Below are 23,334 nucleotides of genomic sequence, written 5' to 3'. Positions count from 1 at the left end.
TGATATTACATACTTTACATAATCTGTGATGTAAAAATGACCATATGCTTTGTATGTAAATTCTTATAATCTGCAAAGTAACTATATATAATGAGAAAAAAGTACAGTATTCCCCACACTTCATGTGGTGAAATATAAAGTATAAAATGGCAGAAATGCTCGAGTACAGGATTTATAAATGTACTTAATCCCTCTCATCTTGTGCAAATTATAAGCAAATGTGTAAATAAATGCAGTTTATCTGGCACGCGTTAACATCTTTACAGTTACAGCCAGGGCCATTGAAAGGACACAGAGGTCACATCCAAACCATACCCACTCACTAAATTATAATCCAACTAGAATCATTAAAAAATAATTATAAATTTATATCCATTTAATATTATCATCCTTCATTTTGGTCTAACAGAAGTCATCATCATTTGGGCATGAAAACTAAAAATTTGAGATATTTAGTCTTGAATGAATCAGAATCAGCTCCTTTTTTTTTTAGTGTAAGATGTAAACTCTTTACATCATAAAAACGCCAACGTCACTTAAACTTTACATCACCTCTTCAGTTACAGTCCTGCATACAGCTGAAGTGTAAAGATAACAACTTATAAATCTGTGTATGTCTGTGTTGGGGGGTTGTAGCCATACCATAGCAGTAATCAGTGTTTGTTTGTGTGATAAAAGCTTCTAATCCATACATCACATCTGGATGGATGGGCAAGTGGAGAAAAAAAAGGAGATGGTGGTGGGGGTGGTGGTGGCTATTACAGTGGACCCTGACTGAAAACCAGCAGAGGAGCTCAACCTGAAGAGACTCCATCCATCAGTGAATTTCCTCTTTGACAGCCAAGCTGAAGCTGCTATAACGTGACACATGCAGGCACATACAGAGACAACATCAGTAATCGGCACAGTTTAATCATATGAGCACGTGCATGTATGTGTGTGTGTGTGTGTGTGAGTGAGTGAGTGAGTGACAGGGAGGCAGGAAGGATTAACACTAAATTATACCTGAGGGAATTTTGTAAAAAAATGTTTTGTTTTTTTCAGTTTTAATTACACTAATGCATCAAACACAAACACTTTTTTTTTTTACAACCATTTAATTTGTATGAACCCATTTTGTAGAAAAATCAATAACCTTCAGTTGTACACTCATTAGCAACAAGACCCACAGGCCCTGATCTGTAAATGGATTTATAAAGGAGAAATAAAAGAGAAACATGATGAAAAAAGTTTGAACAGTGCATTAAACCCTCACTCAAGCATATATATTTTTTTTAACAGTGATGACAGGTCATTTCATCTAAATGAAAACAACAATCAATAATACTAACAATTGAAAATCAAGATATGAATCAATTCTCACAGAGATGTTAGCATGAGTTTACACAACCTGTCTGAAACATGTACACTCACACACTGTCACACACTGTCACACACACATACACACAAACATCCAGGAATGATTTTAAACGTCAATCAAGGACAAACATACTGTATATAAAAATCAGGCAGGAGAAAGTGGACCGCTCTTCAGGTAGAGAGGACCTGTCCGTCTCAGTTTTCACGACTCGTACACGCAGAACAAACACACACAGACAGAGTTACTCTCGTGGCTGTATGTCCAGAATATTTTCAGCCAGGCTGGTGAGTTTGCAGTCCTCCAGTGCTTTGACCAGCCGGCTCAGCTTGGCCGCTCTCCCCTCCGCCTGGATGAAGCGGCTGAGCAGCTGATAGGCTTGCTCGTACAGCCCTTCTCTCTCGTACTCGTAGGCCAGGTTGTCTATGGCCGGACCCTTCAGAGCCCGGCAGTTCTTCCCCAGGGCCCTCCCTACGTGCTTCCACTGACGGCCTACTCCGTTAGAAAAGCTCTGAACATCTGCCGCTGTCAGCATTCGGTCCTCTGGCAGGCCAAAGGATAAAAGGATGAAAAAAGACATTAATGTAAAGTGTATTTAATTGTGATTACATAAACTTTGCTTTGCACAATAATGTAAACAGTAAACATTTCCGGGGCTTGCTCACCTTAACCTCACAGGACATCAACAGGATTGTTTTTTATGTACGTTAGGCATCGGAAGTATTAAAACAGCATTTTTTTTTGGTCAGCAATACAAGCTACACAACCTTTACCTCTCATCACATGTTATTATGGAGAACACGTTGCTATTTACAGCATACACGGAGCAACATTGGCATTTATTTTGGGTTTTGTCTGTGCCTATAATTTGCTCTCCTTTTAGTTTTGATTTGGTCCCCAACAACTCTTCCTCTCTTTAACTGCTAAATGTTTCATTGTGTCCACTAGCTTGTCGATAACTCTGCTGCTAAGTCTGCGGCTGTTTGGTGAAAATGAACTAAAACAGTGAAGTTGTGGGTCATAAAACCGAAACAGTAAGCTGAAATGTGAAACTGCAGAGCTCAGGTTTGTTTCTACAAGGGACACTGTTCACATTTCCTGTTGTGATTGTTGATATCAAAACATTGACTGATGCTGCTTTAAGATTGTGAGTTTGTGTGAATGAATACTGAACAATCAGGAACTGTGGTGATTTAAATAAAGACAGAAACAGCCAAAGTGTCTGCTGCTCTTTGCTGTTTAAAAATCAGCTTAGAAAATGTCAGTAAATATCACTGCTGGCACATTTACCCAGTTTCCACTGTCCCATCAGAGGCACCAACATCAATTTACAAATCCCAGGAGACAAAGTTAATGTGAGCCTAGGCATTCATTTCACTGTTTGTGCTGCTCTGTTTTGTTTCAGTGTCCTTCTGAAGTGGACTGTTTTCCAAATTTGAACACTGAGGCAGTTTGCCACATTTTATTGACCGTGGCTTTCATAAACTGGGGGCTACATTAGATTATACAGTGTTTACACATGTGGCCAACGAGTGAGAGATAGATTTGTACAATCTAAAAAAATGCATTTTAATAGCATAAACTGAATGAGTACATTTATAGAAATGAATGTGTAATTAATTAAATCATTTGTTTTTATTTCAAATACCCAGTCTTTCCAGTGGATCAGTTTTTATAATTCAGATTAAACTTGAAACCAGAGCAGCTAGTCCTCAGAGGAGACACAGCGGGAATACAAGTCCCTCACGCTCAGAGATACAGCAGCGTGTATGAGGAAGCTGACTCTAAATTTACATGAACTGAAATCAAATCTTAAATTAACTCAATTAGAAAATCTAATTAACTTTCAAAGACATCTCAGTCCCCCATCAGTTAATATTAATTTAACAGTTCAATATGAGGTAGACAAATTTAAATCAATGCAGTCCAAATACATTATCTGCTGCCTCTAATCTCTTCCCATGGACTGACCATCAGCTTATAGGTTGAATTAAAGAGTCAGCTGACAGCAACACTGAAATCATATGCTGACACAAGACAATCAATCACGCATATTGAAAAGATCTCTAAAATTTCAGATGTTGAAGCTCCCAACAGGACATGAGAACACCAACATGAAAGAGGGTTCAAGACAATACAACCTCTAGACTGTACCACCATGCAGTACTTCTAACTACAGGCAAGTTTCTCATCTCAGCTTCACTTTGAATGAACTGAAACAAACGTCTCAGCTAAAAGACAGGAAATAATTTTTTTTTTAAACGCATGGTCTACTGTGCAAAATCATTGGAAAATTGGAAGTAATCTAATGTGCATTAAAAAGAAAAACAACTGTCATTTAAAATGTGGTTTCTTCACCATACTGTATGTCACTGAACTATGTGCTGCTGTTAAATCTAATAAATGGCACAAAGGACCTCAAAATGAAGAGCAAAAAGTATCTTTACCTCCACAGTGACTTATTTTGGTTTGGTACCAGGTCTGTGAGGGACACATTACACGAGACTCAAAAGCAGGAATGGTCATCTTTACTCACCAAACACTCTGTTCTGAAACTTGAAGCAGTCGCTGGGCACAGGAGACTCTTCCTGTGTGATGGTGGTCGACAGTGAGGCAGGACGGAGGGCCTGACGCTGCAGCAGCAGCTCCAAATGTTCAATCTCCTCATCACGCAGCCGCTCCGGCTGACACAAAACGACAGAGAATTTATGTGTGAGTGTTCGTCCTGCTGCTCTTCTCTGTTGTTCTCTCCCCGAGATCTTTATTCATCTGGCCTCAGGACATCACTTCACACTCTAGCTCTGGCCGAATAGTCCTTTCTGCTTAGGAAGGTTTCTAACTGAGTGAAATGACCTGGAAGTATTTCTGTGGCAGCCGTAATAAGAGCTAGATTCTCTAGAAAGATGCTCCAATGCTTCCTTTCATATCTCCTTTAGCATAGGATACACTGGACCATCCTTTACTGGAAGAAAGGAGATAATGGCTCCCCACAATTCCTTGCGGCACTCACACTCACAATCAGACATAAAAAAATACAAAAAAGCAGCAGAGAGTGAGTGTGAATATGGACAGACATGTTGACGGCATATACAAACTTTGACCATGAAGCCTGATCTAGTTTATCAGTACAGACTGCAGTATGTTAACAGACAAACAGACGCTTGTCTCCTCTTTGAAACCTGCTCTGTGTCCGCACTGTGCTGCATTATTATAAACTCTTATGAACTGTTTGTGGATCGTCCTGAAGTTTTCTACATTAGTCCTGTGTCTTTGCCCGTGGAGCTGCTGCTGCTGTTTCACTTAATGACATCTGTTTCTACCTGATGGAGAAACAACTGACCAATCAGAGCTTAAGACGTGATTATGAATGCTGTATTCATGAAAAATAGCAGTGTGAATAGGATTGACACAGCTGCACAGGTTGTTGTAGGTCGACTGACAGAAACTAATCTCAATTGATAGATTTTTTTTAATCAATGTGGAAAAGTTAACTGCAGCTTCTGTGTCAGTTTAAAATGATGAAGGCGGGGCATATAATGGTAAATTGAAATACCAACTACTAGAAAATTTTAAATACTGGCGTTCGATCTCAAATTGCTGAAGAACAGTTAAACAGAAACTTGCAGGATACCTGAGACTGATGGATTTGTTGTAGGCAAAGTTCCAGCTTGTCCAGGTAGAGATCCAGGATGTGTGTGCTGGCCTTGAGCTGGGTTTCCACTGTGAACTCCTGGGGAAGAGAAAGAAGCCGGCAGGCGTGTTGGGAGAGGGATTGGCGCACCGCTCCGGAGCTGTAGTTCTCGAGGAACTGCTGACACGCTGACACATCCATGAACTTCACCTCCACGCCCAGAAAGGGGTCAGCATCATGGACCTTAAGTATTTCATAACCACCCAGACCTCCTGCAGAATCTGAACATGGAATTAATTAAGTAATTATTTAAGATGTCATATTCACATATTTATCTTGTCTATGCAAGACATTCCTCAAAGATCCTAACCAGAGTGCTCACCTGTAAGTGTCAGCTTGATGACTTTAAAAACGTTGAACTTTCCCTCCTGCTGGTCTTTGAAGAGAGAGAGGAGGTTCACACTAGGACAGAGGGACTGCAGAAACATGACGGCACACCCTGTCCATGGCCCACGATCCAAGATCTTGTCTGCCATTCTCTGAACACAGTTTGAGACACACAGCACACGGTTTCAATGGTGGCACACAACATAAAAAAAGTCTTTTGTGTGATGTACAGACAAAGACAAGCCCAGAAATAAACTAAAAATATAAAGCCAGGCAAGAGCTGCTGTAAAAGAATCATTATCTCCACTTTGGTTGGGTATGTTGCACTTCATAACATCACACATAACACTGACTGAGACTAAAGATGCTTATATTTAACAGCCTCTTGTAACACTGGGAGTTGTGAAAGTCAAGTTATCATCGTCTAGACTGTCAGATTTTATGGCGTTCACTTAGATTATACTTCTTTTCCTCCAGAGATGTCGGGGTTCAAAACTTAAATCACTTCAGTGTGCGTATGAATATGTAGAGCTGTCTTCTATTGATTTTGTATGACTGTGTATCTACAAAGCAGTCAATGACTATGTCATTTATTGTTCTTTATTGTGTAAATTTGTAACTTCAGTATTACTGTTCCACAGTCTCTCCTCTGTAGAGTGGGAATAATCTGTAGAATTTACTTTAATATAAGTGACTGCTCTGTGTGTTCCTTTTAAAACAAATTTTAAGGATTTGGGGCCATTATTACATAATGCTACAACCATTTCAGATGATGATATTATCAGACTTACATCAAATTAAAACCCACAAAGGATTATGGATGTAGCAATTCAAAATATTCATAATTTTATTTTCTGGTGGCGTGAGAACTTCATTCACGCAAAACTAACAAACAAAAAAAATGCGTTGACAAAAGCAGTTGATGAACTTATGAACTCATATACTCATATACCTTTCCTTTCGTCTGAGGAAAATAATACACTTTCCAATCAATTCCCACAAAAACGATGAGCAAAATAAATCATATAACCTCTCAAAAATATGATTCCTCCTGGAGATAAAACCGCTTCTCTCCTAGTGGTCCCTGCTTGCTGTGGCCTCACTCCACTTTACCCTTTTTTTTACCCCAACCTTCTTTTGAAACCCTCATTACATAAAACACGTTTAATCTCAGTCCTCCCCTCCCCCAGTCCAGCCCCTAACTCCTGTACACTGAATGAACCACTGAAGCCCGCTAGCTCACTCTTGGTTTGTCTCCATGCACAGGATGCAGAGTGCTCTGCGTAAAAAGACAATCGTCTGAGCTGGATTATGTGCATGTCCTCATATATCACTAATACACAGTATGCTTGGCTGCTGGGTCTACAGGAATCTCCACAACTTAGCCAGTATGTAATTATATGCTATCCTATCTACCGGTACTCTGGAAGTACCCTGAGATTTGTTCACCAGCTGTATGCGGATTAAGTGATCATCAGAAGCTTAAAATATATCATTTAGCTTTTTCTGCCAAAAGGCAACCTCTAGTATTCCCTGGACAGCTCATCTGGTGAAAAAAATATTTGATTCACACAAGGATGTGCTTCCATAAATCATTATTTCACCTTTTTGTGATGACGAGAAGTGACACGGCTGATTTGTGACATTGTCTTTAGGGCTTTGTAGCTGCACATGTAAACTAAACAGACCTGTAGACGATGGCTTGAAATAAAAGAAACGCACGTTGTATCAAACGGAATAAATCGCAAGGCTACTACTAACAATAATTTTAAGTGTCAATTAAACTGCAAATTATTTTTAGATTCATCATCTAGTCTATATAGAAAATGTTGAAATACGACTGTCCAAGATCGATTAAATCTTGTCCAAAACTCAGAAAAAAGTTTTGCTTGACAAATGACTTAAATTATTAAAATATCATCAAAACTGTTGTTGGTGAATATGCAGCTATGTCTGAAAAAAATAAATTAACACGAAGACTGACTTCTTGTGTTTACAGTAAAGCTCTGAAATACCAAGAAACAAAACAGGTCCAACTTGCCTTTTTATAATTACCACACTTCTTGTCCATACGTGTACTAAATATAAGAGCCCTGCACACCCACACAGGTGTTTACAGTTACACTAAATAATTAGATCGCAGCTCATATCATACTCATTAAATATCTCTATATAATAGATATAGACATAGATGTCTCACATCATCAGTCCATCATTAAAACTCTACATTTAATATAGTGTTATACTGTCAATACTATACTATACTGTAGTATAACCAACTCTGTAATGTCATGAGTTGTCCTGTAATGTGACCGCTGACAACCAGTGAAACTATTACAGGAAATCACCATGCTCCATGTACTGTTATAGCAGAGGTGTAAATGAGTGCCCTGTTGTAACAGGAGAATGAGGGAGATGTCAGCCGAGCACAGTCTGTACAGTACCTGCCCACACTGCTGAGAGGACGTCTAATTAGGCAGAATAAATGAAAACACCTGTGTAGGTAGACCAGGAGAGGTTCACATTTTTCAAAGCTGTCTTAAAATAATACTCACTGGGGTAAAGAGTTGGCTGGTGTTCATGTGGTCACTGCTCACAAAGAACAAAACACCTGCTATTAAACACATAACTAACCCATGCCAGGACAGGATGGAGCTACACTGACAGGTGTTGAACCTATAAAGACGTACAGAGTGGGAATCCATCTTGTAAATTATGCTCACTACATCTAGTGTTTCTAAGCATTGCAGCGTCTGTTTCATGACTCACAAAATTGACAGACAAGGTAAGTGACTACACTGAATTACAACAAAGATCCCATATTACCTGCACAGGTTATTGTAGTGTGCTGAAATAATTTGATCAACAAGACCCCACCAGCTCCACAAAAAGTTACAGTGACTATAAACACCAACCGGCCACGTCATTAGATACACTTGTACACTTCAATGTGATCCAATACAACAACTCTGCCATAAATTTTCCTTTATCAGAGCTTATAATGTTTCAGTTTTTGTTGACACTGTCAGAGAGGTATTAATTTAACTATTATGTTTATGATTGAGGTTTGCTGTAGTGTAGTGGACTACATTATATTTTAGTTTCTAATATTTTGGCCACCCCACATACATATATATGAGAAGGCCATAATATTATTATAATGCACTCCTGTACAACAACAGCACACATTAAGACCTCAATAATAAACATAAAGGAGAATGAACACCTCTCTGACAGTGTCAACAAAAAATGAAACATTATAAGCGTGTGAAAGTTGAATTTATGGCAGAGTTGTTGTGTTGGATCACACTGGACTGTACAAGTGTACCTTAATGAAGTGGCAGGTCGGATTGTTTGGAGATATGAAATAGGAAAAACATGTGAACCCATCAAGCTATACAGCTTTTGTAAAACTACTGTTTGTAGAGCATCAAACTGAAACGTCTAATCTCTATCTCTATCTGTAGTTTTATTTCTTATTCCTATAAAAAAAAGTTTCTATTTTTACTTTAATATAGTTTTCCATCTGTAAATAGCACATGCTTAATTTAAAGGCAGATTTATGTTATAGGTTACATTTAACGTATGTTTACTGTGTTGTGTTTACTGTAGATGCTTGAATTGGCCTCAGAATCAATAAAGTATCTATCTATCTATCTATCTATCTATCTATCTATCTATCTATCTATCTATCTGTATATTGTAATTATTAGTTAAGTTATTGATCAAATACAGTTTGCAATACTTCTGGAGGTTTTTATGGTGACTCGTGTGAGAACAAATACAAACATATTGGACTATAAATGACTTTAATGCCCGCGTGATTGTAAATCAGTTAACAGCAGCCATATCTAAAGAAGTGGTTGCTAAGCGACCCTGACTTTCGGGAAGAGGAGCACGTGAGCTAGCTGGTTACCTGGCGCAGGTGTGAGTCATTTATCCAGAGGAGGTGTACGTGGGGTTTTTTATTCGACCCACCGGACACAGGAGCAGTCTGTGTGTGACGAGCTGCTGTTTCAAAGCGTCACGTTAGAGACGTGAATGGACGTCGGTGGACAGCAAACCTCACGTACAGCCGCCGTTAAACTTTAGCCACGGTTCGACCACACGGACTGCTCAGCTAAAAGACACCGCACCGGGCTGACGGGACGTCTAACTCACCGCTGCGTGGAGTAATGTTTATTTAAAGTCGGTGCAAACTTACCTTCAAACTTTGTTATATTGTTCGGTGACGCTTCCTCCTGGAGGATCACACCCACTGACACAGTAATACCTTCCCGGCTTCCCATTGGCTGAGCGGAAAGCAAGAGACGCCCTGATTGGTTGAAATCAACACGTCGCCTGGAGGGGGGAGAAAATCATGACAGGAAGGAAGTGGCTTTATTTTTTTCACTGCAGGACTCCATATGTAGGGCACATAGTTTGAGTCACACACCTTATGTCTCCCCGCTGTGAATCCTTACGTAAGAACTATTGTAAGGACAAAAACCGATGAGTTAAAACCATCAATGAAACGAGAAAACAGAGAAGTGCTTGAGGGAACGTGATTATGCAGTCAATTTTAACGACTGCATTGATTTTTCTCCACTTTCTCTACAGGACTCGTGTTTCAGCACTGTGGTTATATAAACTGTTTCTATTCGTGTTAACAGAGGGGACCTACATTGCTTTACTTGAAATGGGCACATAATTAATGGATTAATTGATTAACAGGATATCAAAAAAAAAAAAAAATCAGAAAGCAAATTAATCAGTTCGGTGGTATCTAGCTTTTCCACTGTTTAATATCATAGCTTTGAGTTTTGGACAGACAGAACATTTGAAGATTACTATTTTACATACAAGTGAATGGACTATTCAATAGTAATTATCACTACAGCCCTGAGTTAAGAAATAATGACACTGATATGTCTTCTATGATGATTTTTAAACTACACTTTTTAGAGCAGATAAAATCAAATGTTGAATAATTTAATCACAGACTGTTCTACTACTAGTTTTGTTTCAATAAAATGGTTGAACCCTGTCTTATCTTCAAGGAAAAGTCTGGGTCAGCGCTCTCATCCCATCTACGTCCGTTTAGCTCAGGGCTACAATAATAATAATGACACTGCCTATTGTTCAACTTGTAATTTTCATTAAATGAACATGCACTAACAGCTATCTAATTTAACAGCAAATTTATAAAAGGGGATCAATATATAATAAAACTTAATCTGCTGATGCTGGTTCAATAATCAAAGAGTTATTGAGTTCATCCTTAGCACTTTCTGCTGACACGTTTAAGTTCTTGAGCAAAAGCACCAGCTCAGCATCTGTATACACAACAAATCCATGTCAAGTGTTTCTGTGCACAACACCTTAAAAAAAATTAAACAAAGCAGTCAAGAAACCATCAAAATATATTTGTGGCTGTGACCGGCACCCCAGGTCCAGTCCAAGTGTGCGAAATGAGCAAAATACTGAACCTCCAATAGCCGTGAGTATGCTTGAGCTTCGTATCAGTCTGGATAAGAATTGCTGTATCACTCCTGATGAGCAGCTGGCAGCTATGTGTTAACAGAGGATACGATCAAAATGCTGCACTGTCATCGGTGTGTGAATGAGACGTGTTGTAAAAGCACGTTGTGTAGTCAGTATACCAGAAAGGTGCTATGTAAATACAAACACAAGCCATTTTACTATATATATTTATTCATAGTACACAAAAGAGAAGTCATACAGTGCTCTGCAGGTAGCAGAATCAGATGAGCTTTTGTGGTTGACGTGTTTGACAAATTTGAGGGTCTCTTTGTCTCTGTAGACGAGGGCGAGGGAATTGTCCTCTGGATGCACTGTCAGAAGCTGTGACGAGGAAACCAGAGTAATGATGACAATCAACACATGTACATGCCCACACATGTATGTACGAGTATACTCTGTGCAGTAATCAACACTCACCTCCTCGTCTTCTTCATTGGCAACATAACACGTGAAGCCTCCAAACTCTGACTGCCAGTCTATGAGAGACAATTCAAGTGTTGTTACAGTCACAATATTGACTGACAGTGTGTGTGTGTGTGTGTGTGTGTGTAGACTCACCCGCACCACAAAAAGGCAAAACAAGGTCCAGAGCGTACTCTGCCCGTGCTGCTTCTGCATCATGCAACAGAGTGTAGCCGCCATGACACCATCGACGCAGTTCACCACAACATACAGGTGTGCTCAGCTCTAAAGAACAAACGGGTCACAAAAAATAAACACACACACACACACACAGCTGTACAGGCTGAACAAACTGTCGCACACCTTTCTCTCTGCTTGTATCTGCTGATTGTGCTTCCGTCGAAGAACCTGTGGCGCTGTCCTCCTCCTTCTCCTTCTCTTTCCCTTCATCTTTATCCTCATCGTCGTCATCATCAGCAGGACACAGGTAGTGCAATCGAAGGCCTGTGAAATTGGAGAGAAGCAGGAAGAAAGCCTCTGAACGCAGCAGCTCCCAACAGGCACTCACACACAGCGGCAGGGTATCCAGAGAAGCTACTTCATAGCATCTGAAAGCACACAGATGCAGTGCATGTAATCAGTCTTAGAATATGCTGTCCAGCACAGAACACATAAGAATTACACTCTGTTAACAAAATGATCTGTGCTCAACCTCTTGTTGGGCGGCCCTCTCTTCGTCCACTGAATCTGAGTGAGTCGCAGTGCTTCACTCACCTCCCTGAACTTCTCCTCCTGAGGACAGACACACAATCAGCCAACATGAACGAGCAGACACAAGCAAGGCAGGTCAAAAAACAAACAAACAAGCGAGAGATTACCTTAAGAAAATCTTTGAGCTGAATTTCAGAGCTGTCCTCAAACTCCTCCTGAATCTGCTCTTGATAGGATATGTCCAGGTACACTGGATTGACCCACTCCAGCAGCAGTGTTTCCTGTGATGAACACAAACAAACGTCAGTAGGAACACAGGCTGTCTGTTAAAAAACAGTTTGACATTTTTGGAAATACACTTGCTCAGAGTTAAATAAAAAAGGCAGATACTACGGTTGCAGTGTCTGTTAAAAAACAAGTTGAAGCCAGGATCATAGCTCCTATTCAGGAGGTCACTGTTCCTGGTCAAAAAATAATCACACACATAACCACCCTTCTTTGGGGAGACATGGAGCATCCCAGCAGCTCATCTGGTAGAGCATGCGTCCCATGTACTGTACCATCCCCAGTCATTATGCTAAGCTAAGCTAAAGGGTGAGAGCTTCTCATCCAAGTACCTCCAAGAAATCAACTAAGTGTATTTCCCAAAAGAATGAATTGCTCCAATAAACATGGTTGATTAAAACTGTATACATCTTTGTACATGTTCGACCAAACTCACATCTCTCGGCAAGTGTGGGCTCCGTGGGATGGGGGCCTCTATGTATCGAGGAGGACGTTCCAAAGACGCCCCGTGAAACCAGCCGCCCAGAGACAGACGACTCTTGTCTTCTGTCAAAACCTCTGACACCTGAGCAAACACGCCACATGTTATTGATCTGCAACCAAAGATACAACAGTGGTGAAAAGGGAGAGGGAGGTTCTTCTTACTTGGTGAAAGGAAACTGGAGAAACTTCAAAAAGGACGAGCGTGTTCGAAGAGGGTACGATTGACTTCACTATACTCTGTGGTTGAAAGTTACCTGAAGATGAAGAACATATAAGACTTCTGTTGTCTAAAAGCACACACCACACACACCAAGCAGGATACTCACTGTCTGTTGAGTAAAGGTCGAGGGTTCCCCCATCACTGCTCTGCCATGGAGGCACGAGGTACAGAATGAAAGCAACGCGTCTCCCCTCCAACTCATCATCATGACACAAAAGAACATCTAGAGAGAGAACGGGAAAGTTGTTGGGAGTCATCAAATCATCAAAAAAATTGACCAAATGAGCCCAAAACATGACAAATCTCACCTGTGTATTCATATCTGGCACATGAAATATCCACTGTGGGCTCCAGTTCAACTCCCAACACCCCCCCGAGCCAGGAACGGAAAGGACCAAACAACGCTGCCCTGAAAACAGACAACGGATTAATGCAAACTGCATTTCATTCACTGTATTGACAATGAGAATAAAGCTGAATCTTTGACCTTGTATAAGCCTCACCAATCAGACAGATTGTTGCACCGTTCAAACCTATCATGACATTTTGTTGTGACATAAATAATAGATGATCACAAGAGGGGGTCGTTATTGTGCATCTAATTACGGTATTTATTCTCCAGGGCTGTATTTCCTCAGTAGGTGTAGCACCATATAATCACAAATGTATGAAGTATTTAGAAGAAATTAGAGTTTGTCGACTGTAAACACAGCGTGTCATAATTGTAATAAAAAAACTGCACATTATTTCTTAATAAAGGAGAGGTTTGTACATATTTTTTGCTCTCTGGGTAATGTACGAGTCTCAGAGGTGTTGTCTTGTATTCAGATTTGACACTCAGCTCCTTTTAGTCTTGATTTATCCGTTAAGATTGTTTGTTTCCATTTTTCTTGGACGTGGTTCAAACACTGAACCTCTTGGCAGGTCTTATGGCTGCATAATTCTACAGGGCCAGCTTTGTTTTTAGTCATCTGTTTGAAAGCTCCAACATGTACACTGCTGTAATAACTCACACTGAATAACAAGCATCACCTTGTGCTCACAGGTGATTGACTGCAGCTGAATCCATTTTCCATCAAGTCTGCAGTACAGCTCTGCCACGGCAAATGTTAATGCTACATTTCACACTCGACAGCACTAAATGAAGGAAACATACTAATTAGGAGTCAGATGTAATCTCTGGCTCCACCTGGTGGAGCTGATAAATAAACCCCCAGAATGTCTCACAACCACTGGGCCAACGCTGCTCCAATAAAACAACTTATTTTAACTTATTTAAATCTATATCAGGTGTCTTTGTTGAATATTTTGTAGGGGAATGACTGCAATGTGCGCTCTGTATTTGTGTCAAAGCAAAAGCTTTGAAACGCTGAGATATCAGGTGAGTAAATAAATTGCAGTATTTAAATTTGAGCTGTTCCCTCCGGATGAGATATCAGGTGAGTAAACGTACTTTAAAGTGAAGCATTTTGTCAAGCAGAAAAAGTACAGTATCTGTCAAATCAAACAAAATGTAGTGATGCATTTCAGTTTATCAGGTATGAAAAAGAGCAACAGAATGACCAACTAATAACTATATATATATATCGATAACTAATCTCGGGCTTTTGAGGAAGGCAGGTGGGAAATATTTATAGCAATAAATTAACAGTGGACAATGGGTGCTTGAAAAGGTCCAGTGTGTAACATCTTGGTGGCTTTATTTACAGAAAATGGCAGGAACTAAATATAATATGTATAGCTATGTTTTCATTGGTGTATAATCACCTAAAAAATAAGATTCATTATGTTTTTGTTACCTTTTGATACCTTATGAGCCTTTTACATCTACAGGGGCTTCATGTCCATGTTGAATCACCGTGTTTCTACAGTAGCCTAGACCGGACAAACTGAACTGTCTATACAGGGCTTTTTGCGTGTTCTGTGGCCTCTCCTTCATACTTAAATTACTCCGCTTGGATCAGGGACATTCTTCAGTTTGTCAAGTTGGAGAAAGGTTCACTTGCAAAGTTTGATAAAACTCAGGAACTATTTTTTGCACAAGCTGAGGAATTGATTTTTATGGCTATTCCAGAATAGCCACCCTGATTGTTTGCTGCGTGTACAAAGCTTTTCTTTGTGTGGATTTATAACATGCGGGGAATGTTTTTATCCATGTCTGTTTAATTAAACTTTGACTTTTAATTAGTAGTGGGTGACCAATTTGTGTTTTTGTTTTGCTTGGTTTGTGTATTTGTTTTTCTTTTTTTTATTACTAGTTATATTTGACACTGTACTGATACCCAAAATATTACCTTTTCATACTGGGGTGTCACTGAAAAATCAACAAACAAATCTGTGAAAAAAGACTACAACTATCCCATGTTACTTAACTCTGTTGCAAAAGAAACTCATGCTAACGTAACATGCTAAATGGTAAATGGACTCGCCTTTCTAGTCTTCCGACTACTCAAAGCACCTTTACAGTACGTATCTCATTCACCCATTCACACACATTCAAACACCGATGGCATTGGCTGCCATGCAAGGTGCCAACTGCTCATCAGTTTGAGGAGCTAACCACTCATACTTATTCCCAAGGACACTTCGACATGCAGACTGGAGGGGATTGAACCGCTGATCATCTGATTAGTGGACGACCCGCTCTACCCCGAGTCACAGCCGCCCTGCTCTGTCATATACAGTACACACACCTCAGTCCTGCGATGTGTGGCTCAGTTCTCTTCTTCAAGTCGTCTGACTGTACGTGAACAACAACAAAGTTACAATATGACAACACCACAAACTGGAATAAATCAGTGAGATGATCCGTTTGATTGTCACCTGTTTAAATTTGTACAGATCGTTGGACTTCTCGTGAAAGTTGAGCCCCAGCAGTTCTCTCTGCAGGTTCTCCACGAAGGCATTGCTGCCGAGGAAGTTTCTGATGATGCAGTGAGGGAAAGGATGGCAGTCCAGCTCCAGATCTCCTGCACGTAAACAACAGAACATCATGTGTCTGCACGAGATGTTGACAAATAACTTATGTGTGTGCAAAGACTGCTAAAAAAATCCAAGCTTCAGAGTGTCAGAAGAGATACAGCCACAAAAACATGAAGAAACCAATTCCTGTCAGGTTATTAGATTAGATTCCGCTTTATTATCACTGCATTGTGTAATAATCCTAAATTAATTGAATAAAATCACCCGATAATAAAAAACAAAATTAAACAAACAAATACATAAAACACTAAAAATAGCTGACCAGCTGCCACTGCTTGCAAACGTAGAAGTTACTGGTATATGTGTACGTGGTTGATGGTTGATCCTGATCCGTGAAGTTGTTAAAAAGCTCAATCTAAACTTCTCTGAGATGCCATTTAATCAATGCAATGTAAAAACTGGACACCTCTGAAAATGAATAGGGCAGGATTAAGTCAGTTCAAACCTCTGCTAGCAATGCCATACAGGACAAGTTCATATTGTCCATATGTCGTCCTTAAGGGACATATGGTGGGGTGTCATGGAAAAAAAAGGTCATTGGCAGCCTGGGTGTTGAGGTTGGTCTTACCCCTTCTATATGCCTCATGAACAGCTGGTCTTACTACAGCTAAGAGGGTCGTACTGAGGCATTGAGCGGGGCGGGGTGCAACTCTGCCTCTTATGAAGGGACTGACATACAAAATATCTGGATGGAAGATGGACACCTATACGGACATCTGGGGCACTTTTCTTTTAACACAGAACAATAAAAATCCATCCATTATCTGTAACCGCTTATCCTCAGAGTCATGGTGGGGTTGGAGCCTTTCCCAACTGACTTTGGGCGAGAGGCGGGGAACACCCTGGACAAGTCACCAGCTCATCACATAGGGCACATAAAGGCAAACAACCATTCACACTCACATTCACACCTACGGCCAACCTCGAGTCACCAATTAACCTGTTCCGGTCACGTCTTTGGACTGTAGGAGGACACAGACACGGGCAGAACATGCAAACTCCACACAGAAAGGCCCCAGCTGAGGATTGAACCAGCTGGGGCCGGTTGATTAAACAGTACTAACCACTGCACCAACGTGCTGTCCCACAATAAAAATCATAACTGAAAAAAAGCTAAAACTACAGCAATAAATAAACAGGTTAGGTAAACTAAAGAACAATAAACAACAATGTAAAATAGAATATGAATAATAAGTTTACTGTCTATGTTAATCATATACAAGTATTGGGAAAGTATCACTGCATAAATAGATATGGACATGCTATATAAAAAGGATATACTACGATATTTAAAATATATACTGACAGTAAGAGTGTGCACAGGTAGGATCAGTCCTGGTTGATTGCATCTTTGTAGACAGAGTAAGGTGATAGATGATTTACTGTAATCACATATTTTGAATTTTTGAAAAGGTTTCCAATTGATTCCAATTGTATTTATTCAGTAATTACTTTGTCCCTTTCCAGTCTTTGTCACTGTGTTGTGTCTGATTATTTGTGTATGTAACTGTTGGCAAATAAAAAAAAAAATGAAAAAGCAGTCATGGTTGCTGGTGCACATTCTGCAGACAGCAGTCCTGTTGTGAGTTAAGTCTCATGGTAAAAACTTTTTTAGATCTTCCTGTCTCGCGTATTGTTGCTGTGCAGTTTTCATGTAGCAACATTATAATAACCTGACAGGTGTGCAGATCCGTGGATCTACAGTACACGCATGATGAACACGCACTAACTTCACTGAGGTGTTCAGAGGAGTCGCTCCTTGTCCACTGACCCTGTCTGTAGTGACTCCTCTGGCTCCACGCCTCCTTCACAGCCCTCTTCACCTCCTCGTCTCCGACACATGAGCAAAGTTCAGCCGTCTCCTCGCAGGTCTTCTTCTGTTTCTTCTTCTCAGTCTTGCTGCTCTCGCCCTGTCGTCGTTTAGACGCCATGTTACAAACTATCCGCTCATAAACATGCAGATATGTGACGGTGTACGCGTGTGTGTGCGTGCATGTGTGTGAAACGTGCCGTGCGTCGCGTGTTAGTGACGCTATTGAAAGGGCTCCACTTTGCCCTGAGTTTAGACTGTCAGGCTAAATGACAAAACTCCCTTTCTATGTTAAATGTCAGCGTTACAACAGGATTGGACGGATGAATCTGTTTTATTATTTTAACCCACCCCCGTATTAACTTTTCTGTTTTTGTTGCCTTAAAATGAGTTTTTTTTGCATCTACAGATGCCGCGGGTCCTCTTCCATGGAGTCCGCCATATTTCTACAGTAGCCCAGAACAGACAGACTGAACGCTCTCTCCACATAGGGCCTGTCACATGTTTCACACAAGCAGCGGTGCTGGGAAATGAAGCCAATGCTGAAGAGCTATAAAACTGTAATTCTTCGACCAGCCACTTGAGACAGGCTGCATAAGAGAGTCAGTCTCCATAAGCCTCCATATTAAAGTGTCCAACAGCAGAAGTAAACATGTTTACAGCCTGTACAGGCAACGGTCTCTATAGCTAATTTCCCTGTTCATGACAACTGTGTCCAACAAGTCCAGTAGCTATTGAACTGGCTTGTGCAATACATAAGTGAAATCTGCCACACATGCTTACTGCACTTTTAACAATCAGTGTATTCTCTGTAGTCTCTCAAAGATTAAATTCTTTATAAGGTTTTAGATTTACATATTGCATAGTTCAAGGTTACGTGGTTTTTATTTTACTGTCACTGGTTTTATTTAACTGTTATTTATACATGTGTATATAGTGTTAAAATAGGATATTGCATAGGTGTATAGGGTTAAAATTTTGTTTTCTTGCTATCACTTACTATCTCACTTACCGTTTGGGAGCTGCTGTAACAAACACAATTTTCCTGCAGGGATTAATAAAGTATTTCTGATTCTGATTATACTAAGGCCTAAAGTTACACATAATACACTTGATTGACAGGTAAGTGACGTTACAGATGGCCTATTTGATTTATTCAAGTATTTTTAAATTTAAGTTCAAGAGTGCAAATGGTCTTTGGTCAGCGCCGTTTAAGTTTAAATATCTTTGAAACAGTACTACACAGCACATATTTATCCTAAACCAGGACTAGACCGATGAAGCTTATTGGGGCATTACTTGGCTGCCTATGAGGTAAACTTCAGGGCAAAGTCACACTATCATTGTACTTGACTAGTTTTTGTGTCCAATGTGTAAAAAGTACAGGCTAATCTATGAAGTTTTTGTGTCCAATGTGTAAAAAGTACAGGCTAATCTATGAATTTTTAATTATTTCAACCCCTTGGTAGTGATTCACGCTGTTGCTTTTACACTGGATATCTGATCACCATCTGTCTGCAACTATGTGCCATTCTTTGGGCAAATGTACAAGAAATAAAACAAGTGACCATAAAAACAGCAGCATTTAACATTAGTAGTTTCTGTTGTGACTGTTTAACAATTGAATACAATCGTGACTTCATCTCAGTCTTGAATTAAGTGATAGGTAAACTGAAGAAAATAATTAAAAATCACTTAAATATCAGCCACTCATTTGCTCTTTTGTCTTTATAAAAACATACTCAAAGGACTGCTTTATTAAAAAGAAAAAAAACAGCATTGTTACAGGTTAAAACAACAGGAAACTCAATGATGTAGTTTGTTTAATCAAACATTGGCCTTCTCTGAGAGGACATAAAACCAGATTTTCATCACACTGGAATACAGGTTGTAAACTACAAAAACTAGCATTCTCAAGATTAAAAAAAACAGACACATGACATTTCCTTTTTCTTCTGACATTATAAACACCCCTGTGAACTGTCAATATACCTGACATGACAAACTTTTGTTTTGTGAAAGTCGAGCTTAAGATGAGACTTTTCTTTTTTTCACCACAGTCTCTCATCTTCACTCAGACAGGACTGCACTCACAGAGACAGCCAGACGTACTTCTGTTCACTCAAGTTAGTTGTAAATAAAGTTGAACCTGCAAAAAGAAATTCAATTATTAAGTCCAGTTTACACTGAGAGAAAACAAGTTTCACAGTGATGGAGTTATTTGAGTATTTGACCTATAGTAGTGCTATAGAGTATTTTTTTTATGAGTGGGCCCCATTTTGTTTGTTTCATGTGCGCATGTGTGGTGCCAAGAAATGCATGACTGCAGTCACACATAATCAATGTGTTTGCCAGATGTGTGAATTAAAATTAAAAGGTTATACAGGTTCGGACTGTAACTTAAAATAACAAACCCTCGAGACAGGCCGTTCAAGTAATCCTATTTAATTCCACCCCTTCAGTTTTTAAATTTAGCTATGCTAGCTGTGACAATGACAATGACCAGAAAAATGACAATCAATACCTGCTCAATAGCTGCGGTAGACTGGAAATGATTGGTCCATATCCAGGAGCGTTGTCATATAGTTCAAACAACGGTGCTGCCACCAGTTTATAATTCTTGGGGACAGCAAACAGTGCTGCAGAAACATGAAACAGGTTTCAAAACATAAAGCACTGAATGAGAAATTAAAGAAGAAGGACTCAAAGAGATGCAAAAGAACCAGGAAACCAAAAAAAAGGTCACTTTGGAAGACTGAAAGTTGCAAACGGAGGGTTGTATTTGTAGGGTTTTTCATATTCAAAGATTGATTAATTTTTAAAACCGTGGTATAATCATTTTTAACCAACTAAATTTGAATGCTAAAAAAAAATAATGTCACAACTTGCACTGCGATATACTGACCTTTTTCCTGCAACTGAACCAGGAATAGTTTCTTATGCTCTTTAGGTTTGGTGATATGAGCTGGAATATAGGGATACTGCAAGACAAACAAGTTAGCATTAGTTAACATTAACATGCACAAATATAAACGATATCATAACTGATTGATGACAGACTTGAGAGATCTAGAGTGAATTTCCATGTAATCTGAAGTAGAAAATGGCAACCTGCAATATGGTGTAGTCAGTAACTGGTGTGATCATAAGAATTTTTTAAATCATAAATAGAAAACTAATTTTAAGTTCCTAAAAAGTGCAAAAAGTATTTTGGACATTATAGCAGCATAAAAAAAAGAAATGGGCTATTTGTGTTTTCATATTTCAAAGTTCAATGAGAAATAGAGACAACAGTTGCTGATCCTCAAAACTTCTTATTGTCCCCATCATCTGTATGATCCCACCTGTGGAGGCTCAAAGTTGGGGCGCCACCAGTTGCCGATACAATCGTCAATCACCCAGTCCTGCTTTACACCGTCCTGCCGTCCGAGGATCTAACATCCAAACAAAAGTTAAAGTACATTAAATCCACGACCATCACAGCAATGAGAAGCTTAAAAGTGTGCTGTGATGTAGCTACCTCGGTCATCAGGCGTTTCAGACCCTCCACTTCATCTTCCCCAGGACTCAACTCTCCCCCGGGTCTATTGGAAAGAAGCAAAGTGTCAGACGGCGGTTCACACTGCTGCCTCATGCAGGAGACCATGAACACTAACTACTCACAGTTTGAAGAAAGTAGTGCCCAGCTGCAGAAGTAACACATGCGGTAGCCTGTGTTCATGGACGATGAGGACACCCTCCACTGTCCTCCGCATTCCCATTTTATCAAACTCTTCACGCATCCGCTGGAAGCGGGCGGCCACTGAGCTGTCCTTCTCATACAGAGGCTCCTTGGTGCCGAATGTGTAGTTGGTGAGAGGATATCTGAAGTACAAATACACACGTGGAAGGTCAGCAAGCATCACCAAAGAACATCACAATGTGGTCCATGCCTACATGCCTTAAAAACTACAGCGGTGATATACACTATAATGATAAAATCTTAATGTTTGGATACTCTGCACCCTCAGACTGGGATGTTTTACAGAACATTATAAAACTCAAACATCTGATTTTTTTTCTTCTTTTTTAAAAATTCCTTTTAATCCAAATTAAAAGATCTGGAGACAGAATCGTCACCGCTTAAATAAATATTGTTGAATTTATGTCTTGTACCACACTTTTATTTTTGGATTGTTATGTGTAACTTGTTTCCCAGAGCCTAAAGTGTCATCTTCACATTGCTTCAGTCCTAAAAAAACAAAGAAAATGAATCTATAATGACATTAACATTAAAGGAGCAGGTCGTAATAATTTGAAATGGGGATCACATTTAGTCTAATATTATAGAAGACAAAGAAAACCAGCACAATACCCGATTTGCTTAAAAAAATAACTTCAAACAAGTCACAATAATAGTGAGCTGCAGCCATAGTTAAGATTTTATGATTTAATGAGTGAAATGATGTGAGTGTTGAGTAAATTAAACTAGCTACATGCTTGGTTATTATATTAACATTACATATAATATCTTCTCAAATTTCCCACCTCTACTTTAGCCTACTGTTGTAATGCAAACACATTAAAGTGTGGACACACACCGTGCGTGGTGTCAAACACATTGTTACATTGATGCTGCCTGTGGTGTGGAGCTCAGGCAGCATGAATCAAGCTCACGTTAGATAGGTTTGATCTGCTTGGTCGGTGAAGAGCATGCACATTTGGACAGGAATGAGCTGCATGTGTATTGTTCTGCACTCACAGGTTGATGGTCCTCTCCAGTGTCAGCGGTTTAGCGGGCCCGCTCATGTATTTGTTCCCAAACTGAACGGCACCACCGCGCGGCCAGCCGGCAGACGAGCGACTGGGAGGCACGACCGACATCTCTACCGAGTGCACGACGAGGCTGAGTCCTCCTACAGATGTGTCTCAGGTGGTGGTCGGTTTGAAACTCGCTGGATTAGCTAAATTGCAAAAGAAACTCTGTGGACGATCCACAACAATTTCTCTACCGTCGTTTCCCCCTCGGTCCTCCTCTTCCGGGTGCGATTTATTTTAGGCGAGGTCTCCGACAGCGACCGCTGCTGGTCTGGATGATCAGTGGACCGCTTTTTACTGCATGTACATACAGAATAAACTGGAAAATATTGTTTCACTGTGTTAATAAAGGACCTGAAACAGTTCTCTTTATTATAGCATTTCTTTTGTCAAGTATGAAGAGCTTCAAACTGGCTTTACCTCATGAAGAAATGGGTATAATAAGGATAATATACTATATATATGTATATATCATGAAATTTACGTTTCATATTATATAGTCCCTTATGTGATAAATAAATATATACCCAGAAAGCTTCAAACAAACCTTTAACTCAAGGTCTGCTTATTTTTACTGGCGCTTTCAGCAACACATCCCAGAGTCACAGTCTTCCTCAGCGTGTGGATTTTGTTATCAGGCTATTTCAGTCTGGCAACAACAGCTGTTAACAAGTGAACTACTGCAATGGCAATTAAGGAAGCCCATGAGCTCCAGAAAAAGCTAGCATTTATATATCCAGACTTCT

The 23,334-nt window shown here is 39.8% G+C and overlaps 3 protein-coding genes across 4 annotated transcripts; all 3 read right to left on the bottom strand.

Annotated features, from left to right (window-relative positions):
• Positions 1 to 1,077: 1,077 nt before the first annotated feature.
• Positions 1,078 to 9,817, bottom strand: tradd (tnfrsf1a-associated via death domain). 2 transcript variants are annotated; one of them, XM_010745143.3, is made up of 5 exons: positions 9,580 to 9,817; positions 5,371 to 5,527; positions 4,989 to 5,269; positions 3,894 to 4,041; positions 1,078 to 1,900 (listed from the first exon to the last, which is right to left on the bottom strand). In XM_010745143.3, the coding sequence occupies exons 2-5, from the start codon at positions 5,522 to 5,524 to the stop codon at positions 1,602 to 1,604; spliced, it is 882 nt and encodes a 293-aa protein (XP_010743445.1). In that variant the 5' UTR covers positions 5,525 to 5,527; positions 9,580 to 9,817; the 3' UTR covers positions 1,078 to 1,601. The 2 variants fall into 2 exon arrangements, with proteins under 2 accessions (XP_010743445.1, XP_010743446.1); XM_010745144.3 differs by lacking the exon at positions 9,580 to 9,817 and adding an exon at positions 9,292 to 9,554.
• A 1,234-nt stretch (positions 9,818 to 11,051) lies between these two features.
• ogfod1 (2-oxoglutarate and iron-dependent oxygenase domain containing 1) lies at positions 11,052 to 18,086 on the bottom strand. The gene is made up of 13 exons (XM_010745145.3): positions 17,753 to 18,086; positions 15,823 to 15,968; positions 15,693 to 15,739; positions 13,308 to 13,408; positions 13,106 to 13,222; positions 12,942 to 13,033; positions 12,733 to 12,861; positions 12,179 to 12,292; positions 12,013 to 12,092; positions 11,664 to 11,908; positions 11,457 to 11,585; positions 11,316 to 11,374; positions 11,052 to 11,219 (listed from the first exon to the last, which is right to left on the bottom strand). Exons 1-13 carry the CDS (start codon positions 17,910 to 17,912, stop codon positions 11,067 to 11,069), a joined length of 1,572 nt encoding a protein of 523 aa, XP_010743447.3. The 5' UTR covers positions 17,913 to 18,086; the 3' UTR covers positions 11,052 to 11,066.
• A 1,415-nt stretch (positions 18,087 to 19,501) lies between these two features.
• On the bottom strand, positions 19,502 to 22,846 carry nudt21 (nudix hydrolase 21). The gene is made up of 7 exons (XM_010745146.3): positions 22,533 to 22,846; positions 21,455 to 21,655; positions 21,312 to 21,375; positions 21,136 to 21,225; positions 20,697 to 20,772; positions 20,316 to 20,430; positions 19,502 to 19,940 (listed from the first exon to the last, which is right to left on the bottom strand). The coding sequence occupies exons 1-7, from the start codon at positions 22,652 to 22,654 to the stop codon at positions 19,919 to 19,921; spliced, it is 690 nt and encodes a 229-aa protein (XP_010743448.1). The 5' UTR covers positions 22,655 to 22,846; the 3' UTR covers positions 19,502 to 19,918.
• Positions 22,847 to 23,334: the final 488 nt, after the last annotated feature.

The sequence above is a fragment of the Larimichthys crocea genome, chromosome VIII, assembly GCF_000972845.2.
Source record: "Larimichthys crocea isolate SSNF chromosome VIII, L_crocea_2.0, whole genome shotgun sequence".
Taxonomy (NCBI): domain Eukaryota; kingdom Metazoa; phylum Chordata; class Actinopteri; family Sciaenidae; genus Larimichthys; species Larimichthys crocea.
This window is presented reverse-complemented; position numbering and strand designations above follow the sequence as displayed.

Coding starts and splice junctions, on each gene's coding strand:
- ogfod1 (XM_010745145.3), bottom strand. CDS start 17,912: ATGGCGTCTAAACGACGACAGGGCGAGAGCAGCAAGACTGAGAAGAAG. Junction 13,409..15,692: donor CCACACATCGCAGGACTGAG/GTGTGTGTACTG, acceptor GTCTGTTTTCAG/GGCAGCGTTGTTTGGTCCTT. Junction 11,220..11,315: donor CCAATGAAGAAGACGAGGAG/GTGAGTGTTGAT, acceptor TCCTCGTCACAG/CTTCTGACAGTGCATCCAGA.
- tradd (XM_010745143.3), bottom strand. CDS start 5,524: ATGGCAGACAAGATCTTGGATCGTGGGCCATGGACAGGGTGTGCCGTC. Junction 4,042..4,988: donor AACAAATCCATCAGTCTCAG/GTATCCTGCAAG, acceptor GTTTTGTGTCAG/CCGGAGCGGCTGCGTGATGA. Junction 1,901..3,893: donor GTTTCAGAACAGAGTGTTTG/GTGAGTAAAGAT, acceptor TTGGCCTGCCAG/AGGACCGAATGCTGACAGCG.
- nudt21 (XM_010745146.3), bottom strand. CDS start 22,654: ATGTCGGTCGTGCCTCCCAGTCGCTCGTCTGCCGGCTGGCCGCGCGGT. Junction 21,376..21,454: donor GGCACTACTTTCTTCAAACT/GTGAGTAGTTAG, acceptor TCTTTCCAATAG/ACCCGGGGGAGAGTTGAGTC. Junction 20,431..20,696: donor GGTTCAGTTGCAGGAAAAAG/GTCAGTATATCG, acceptor ATGTTTCTGCAG/CACTGTTTGCTGTCCCCAAG.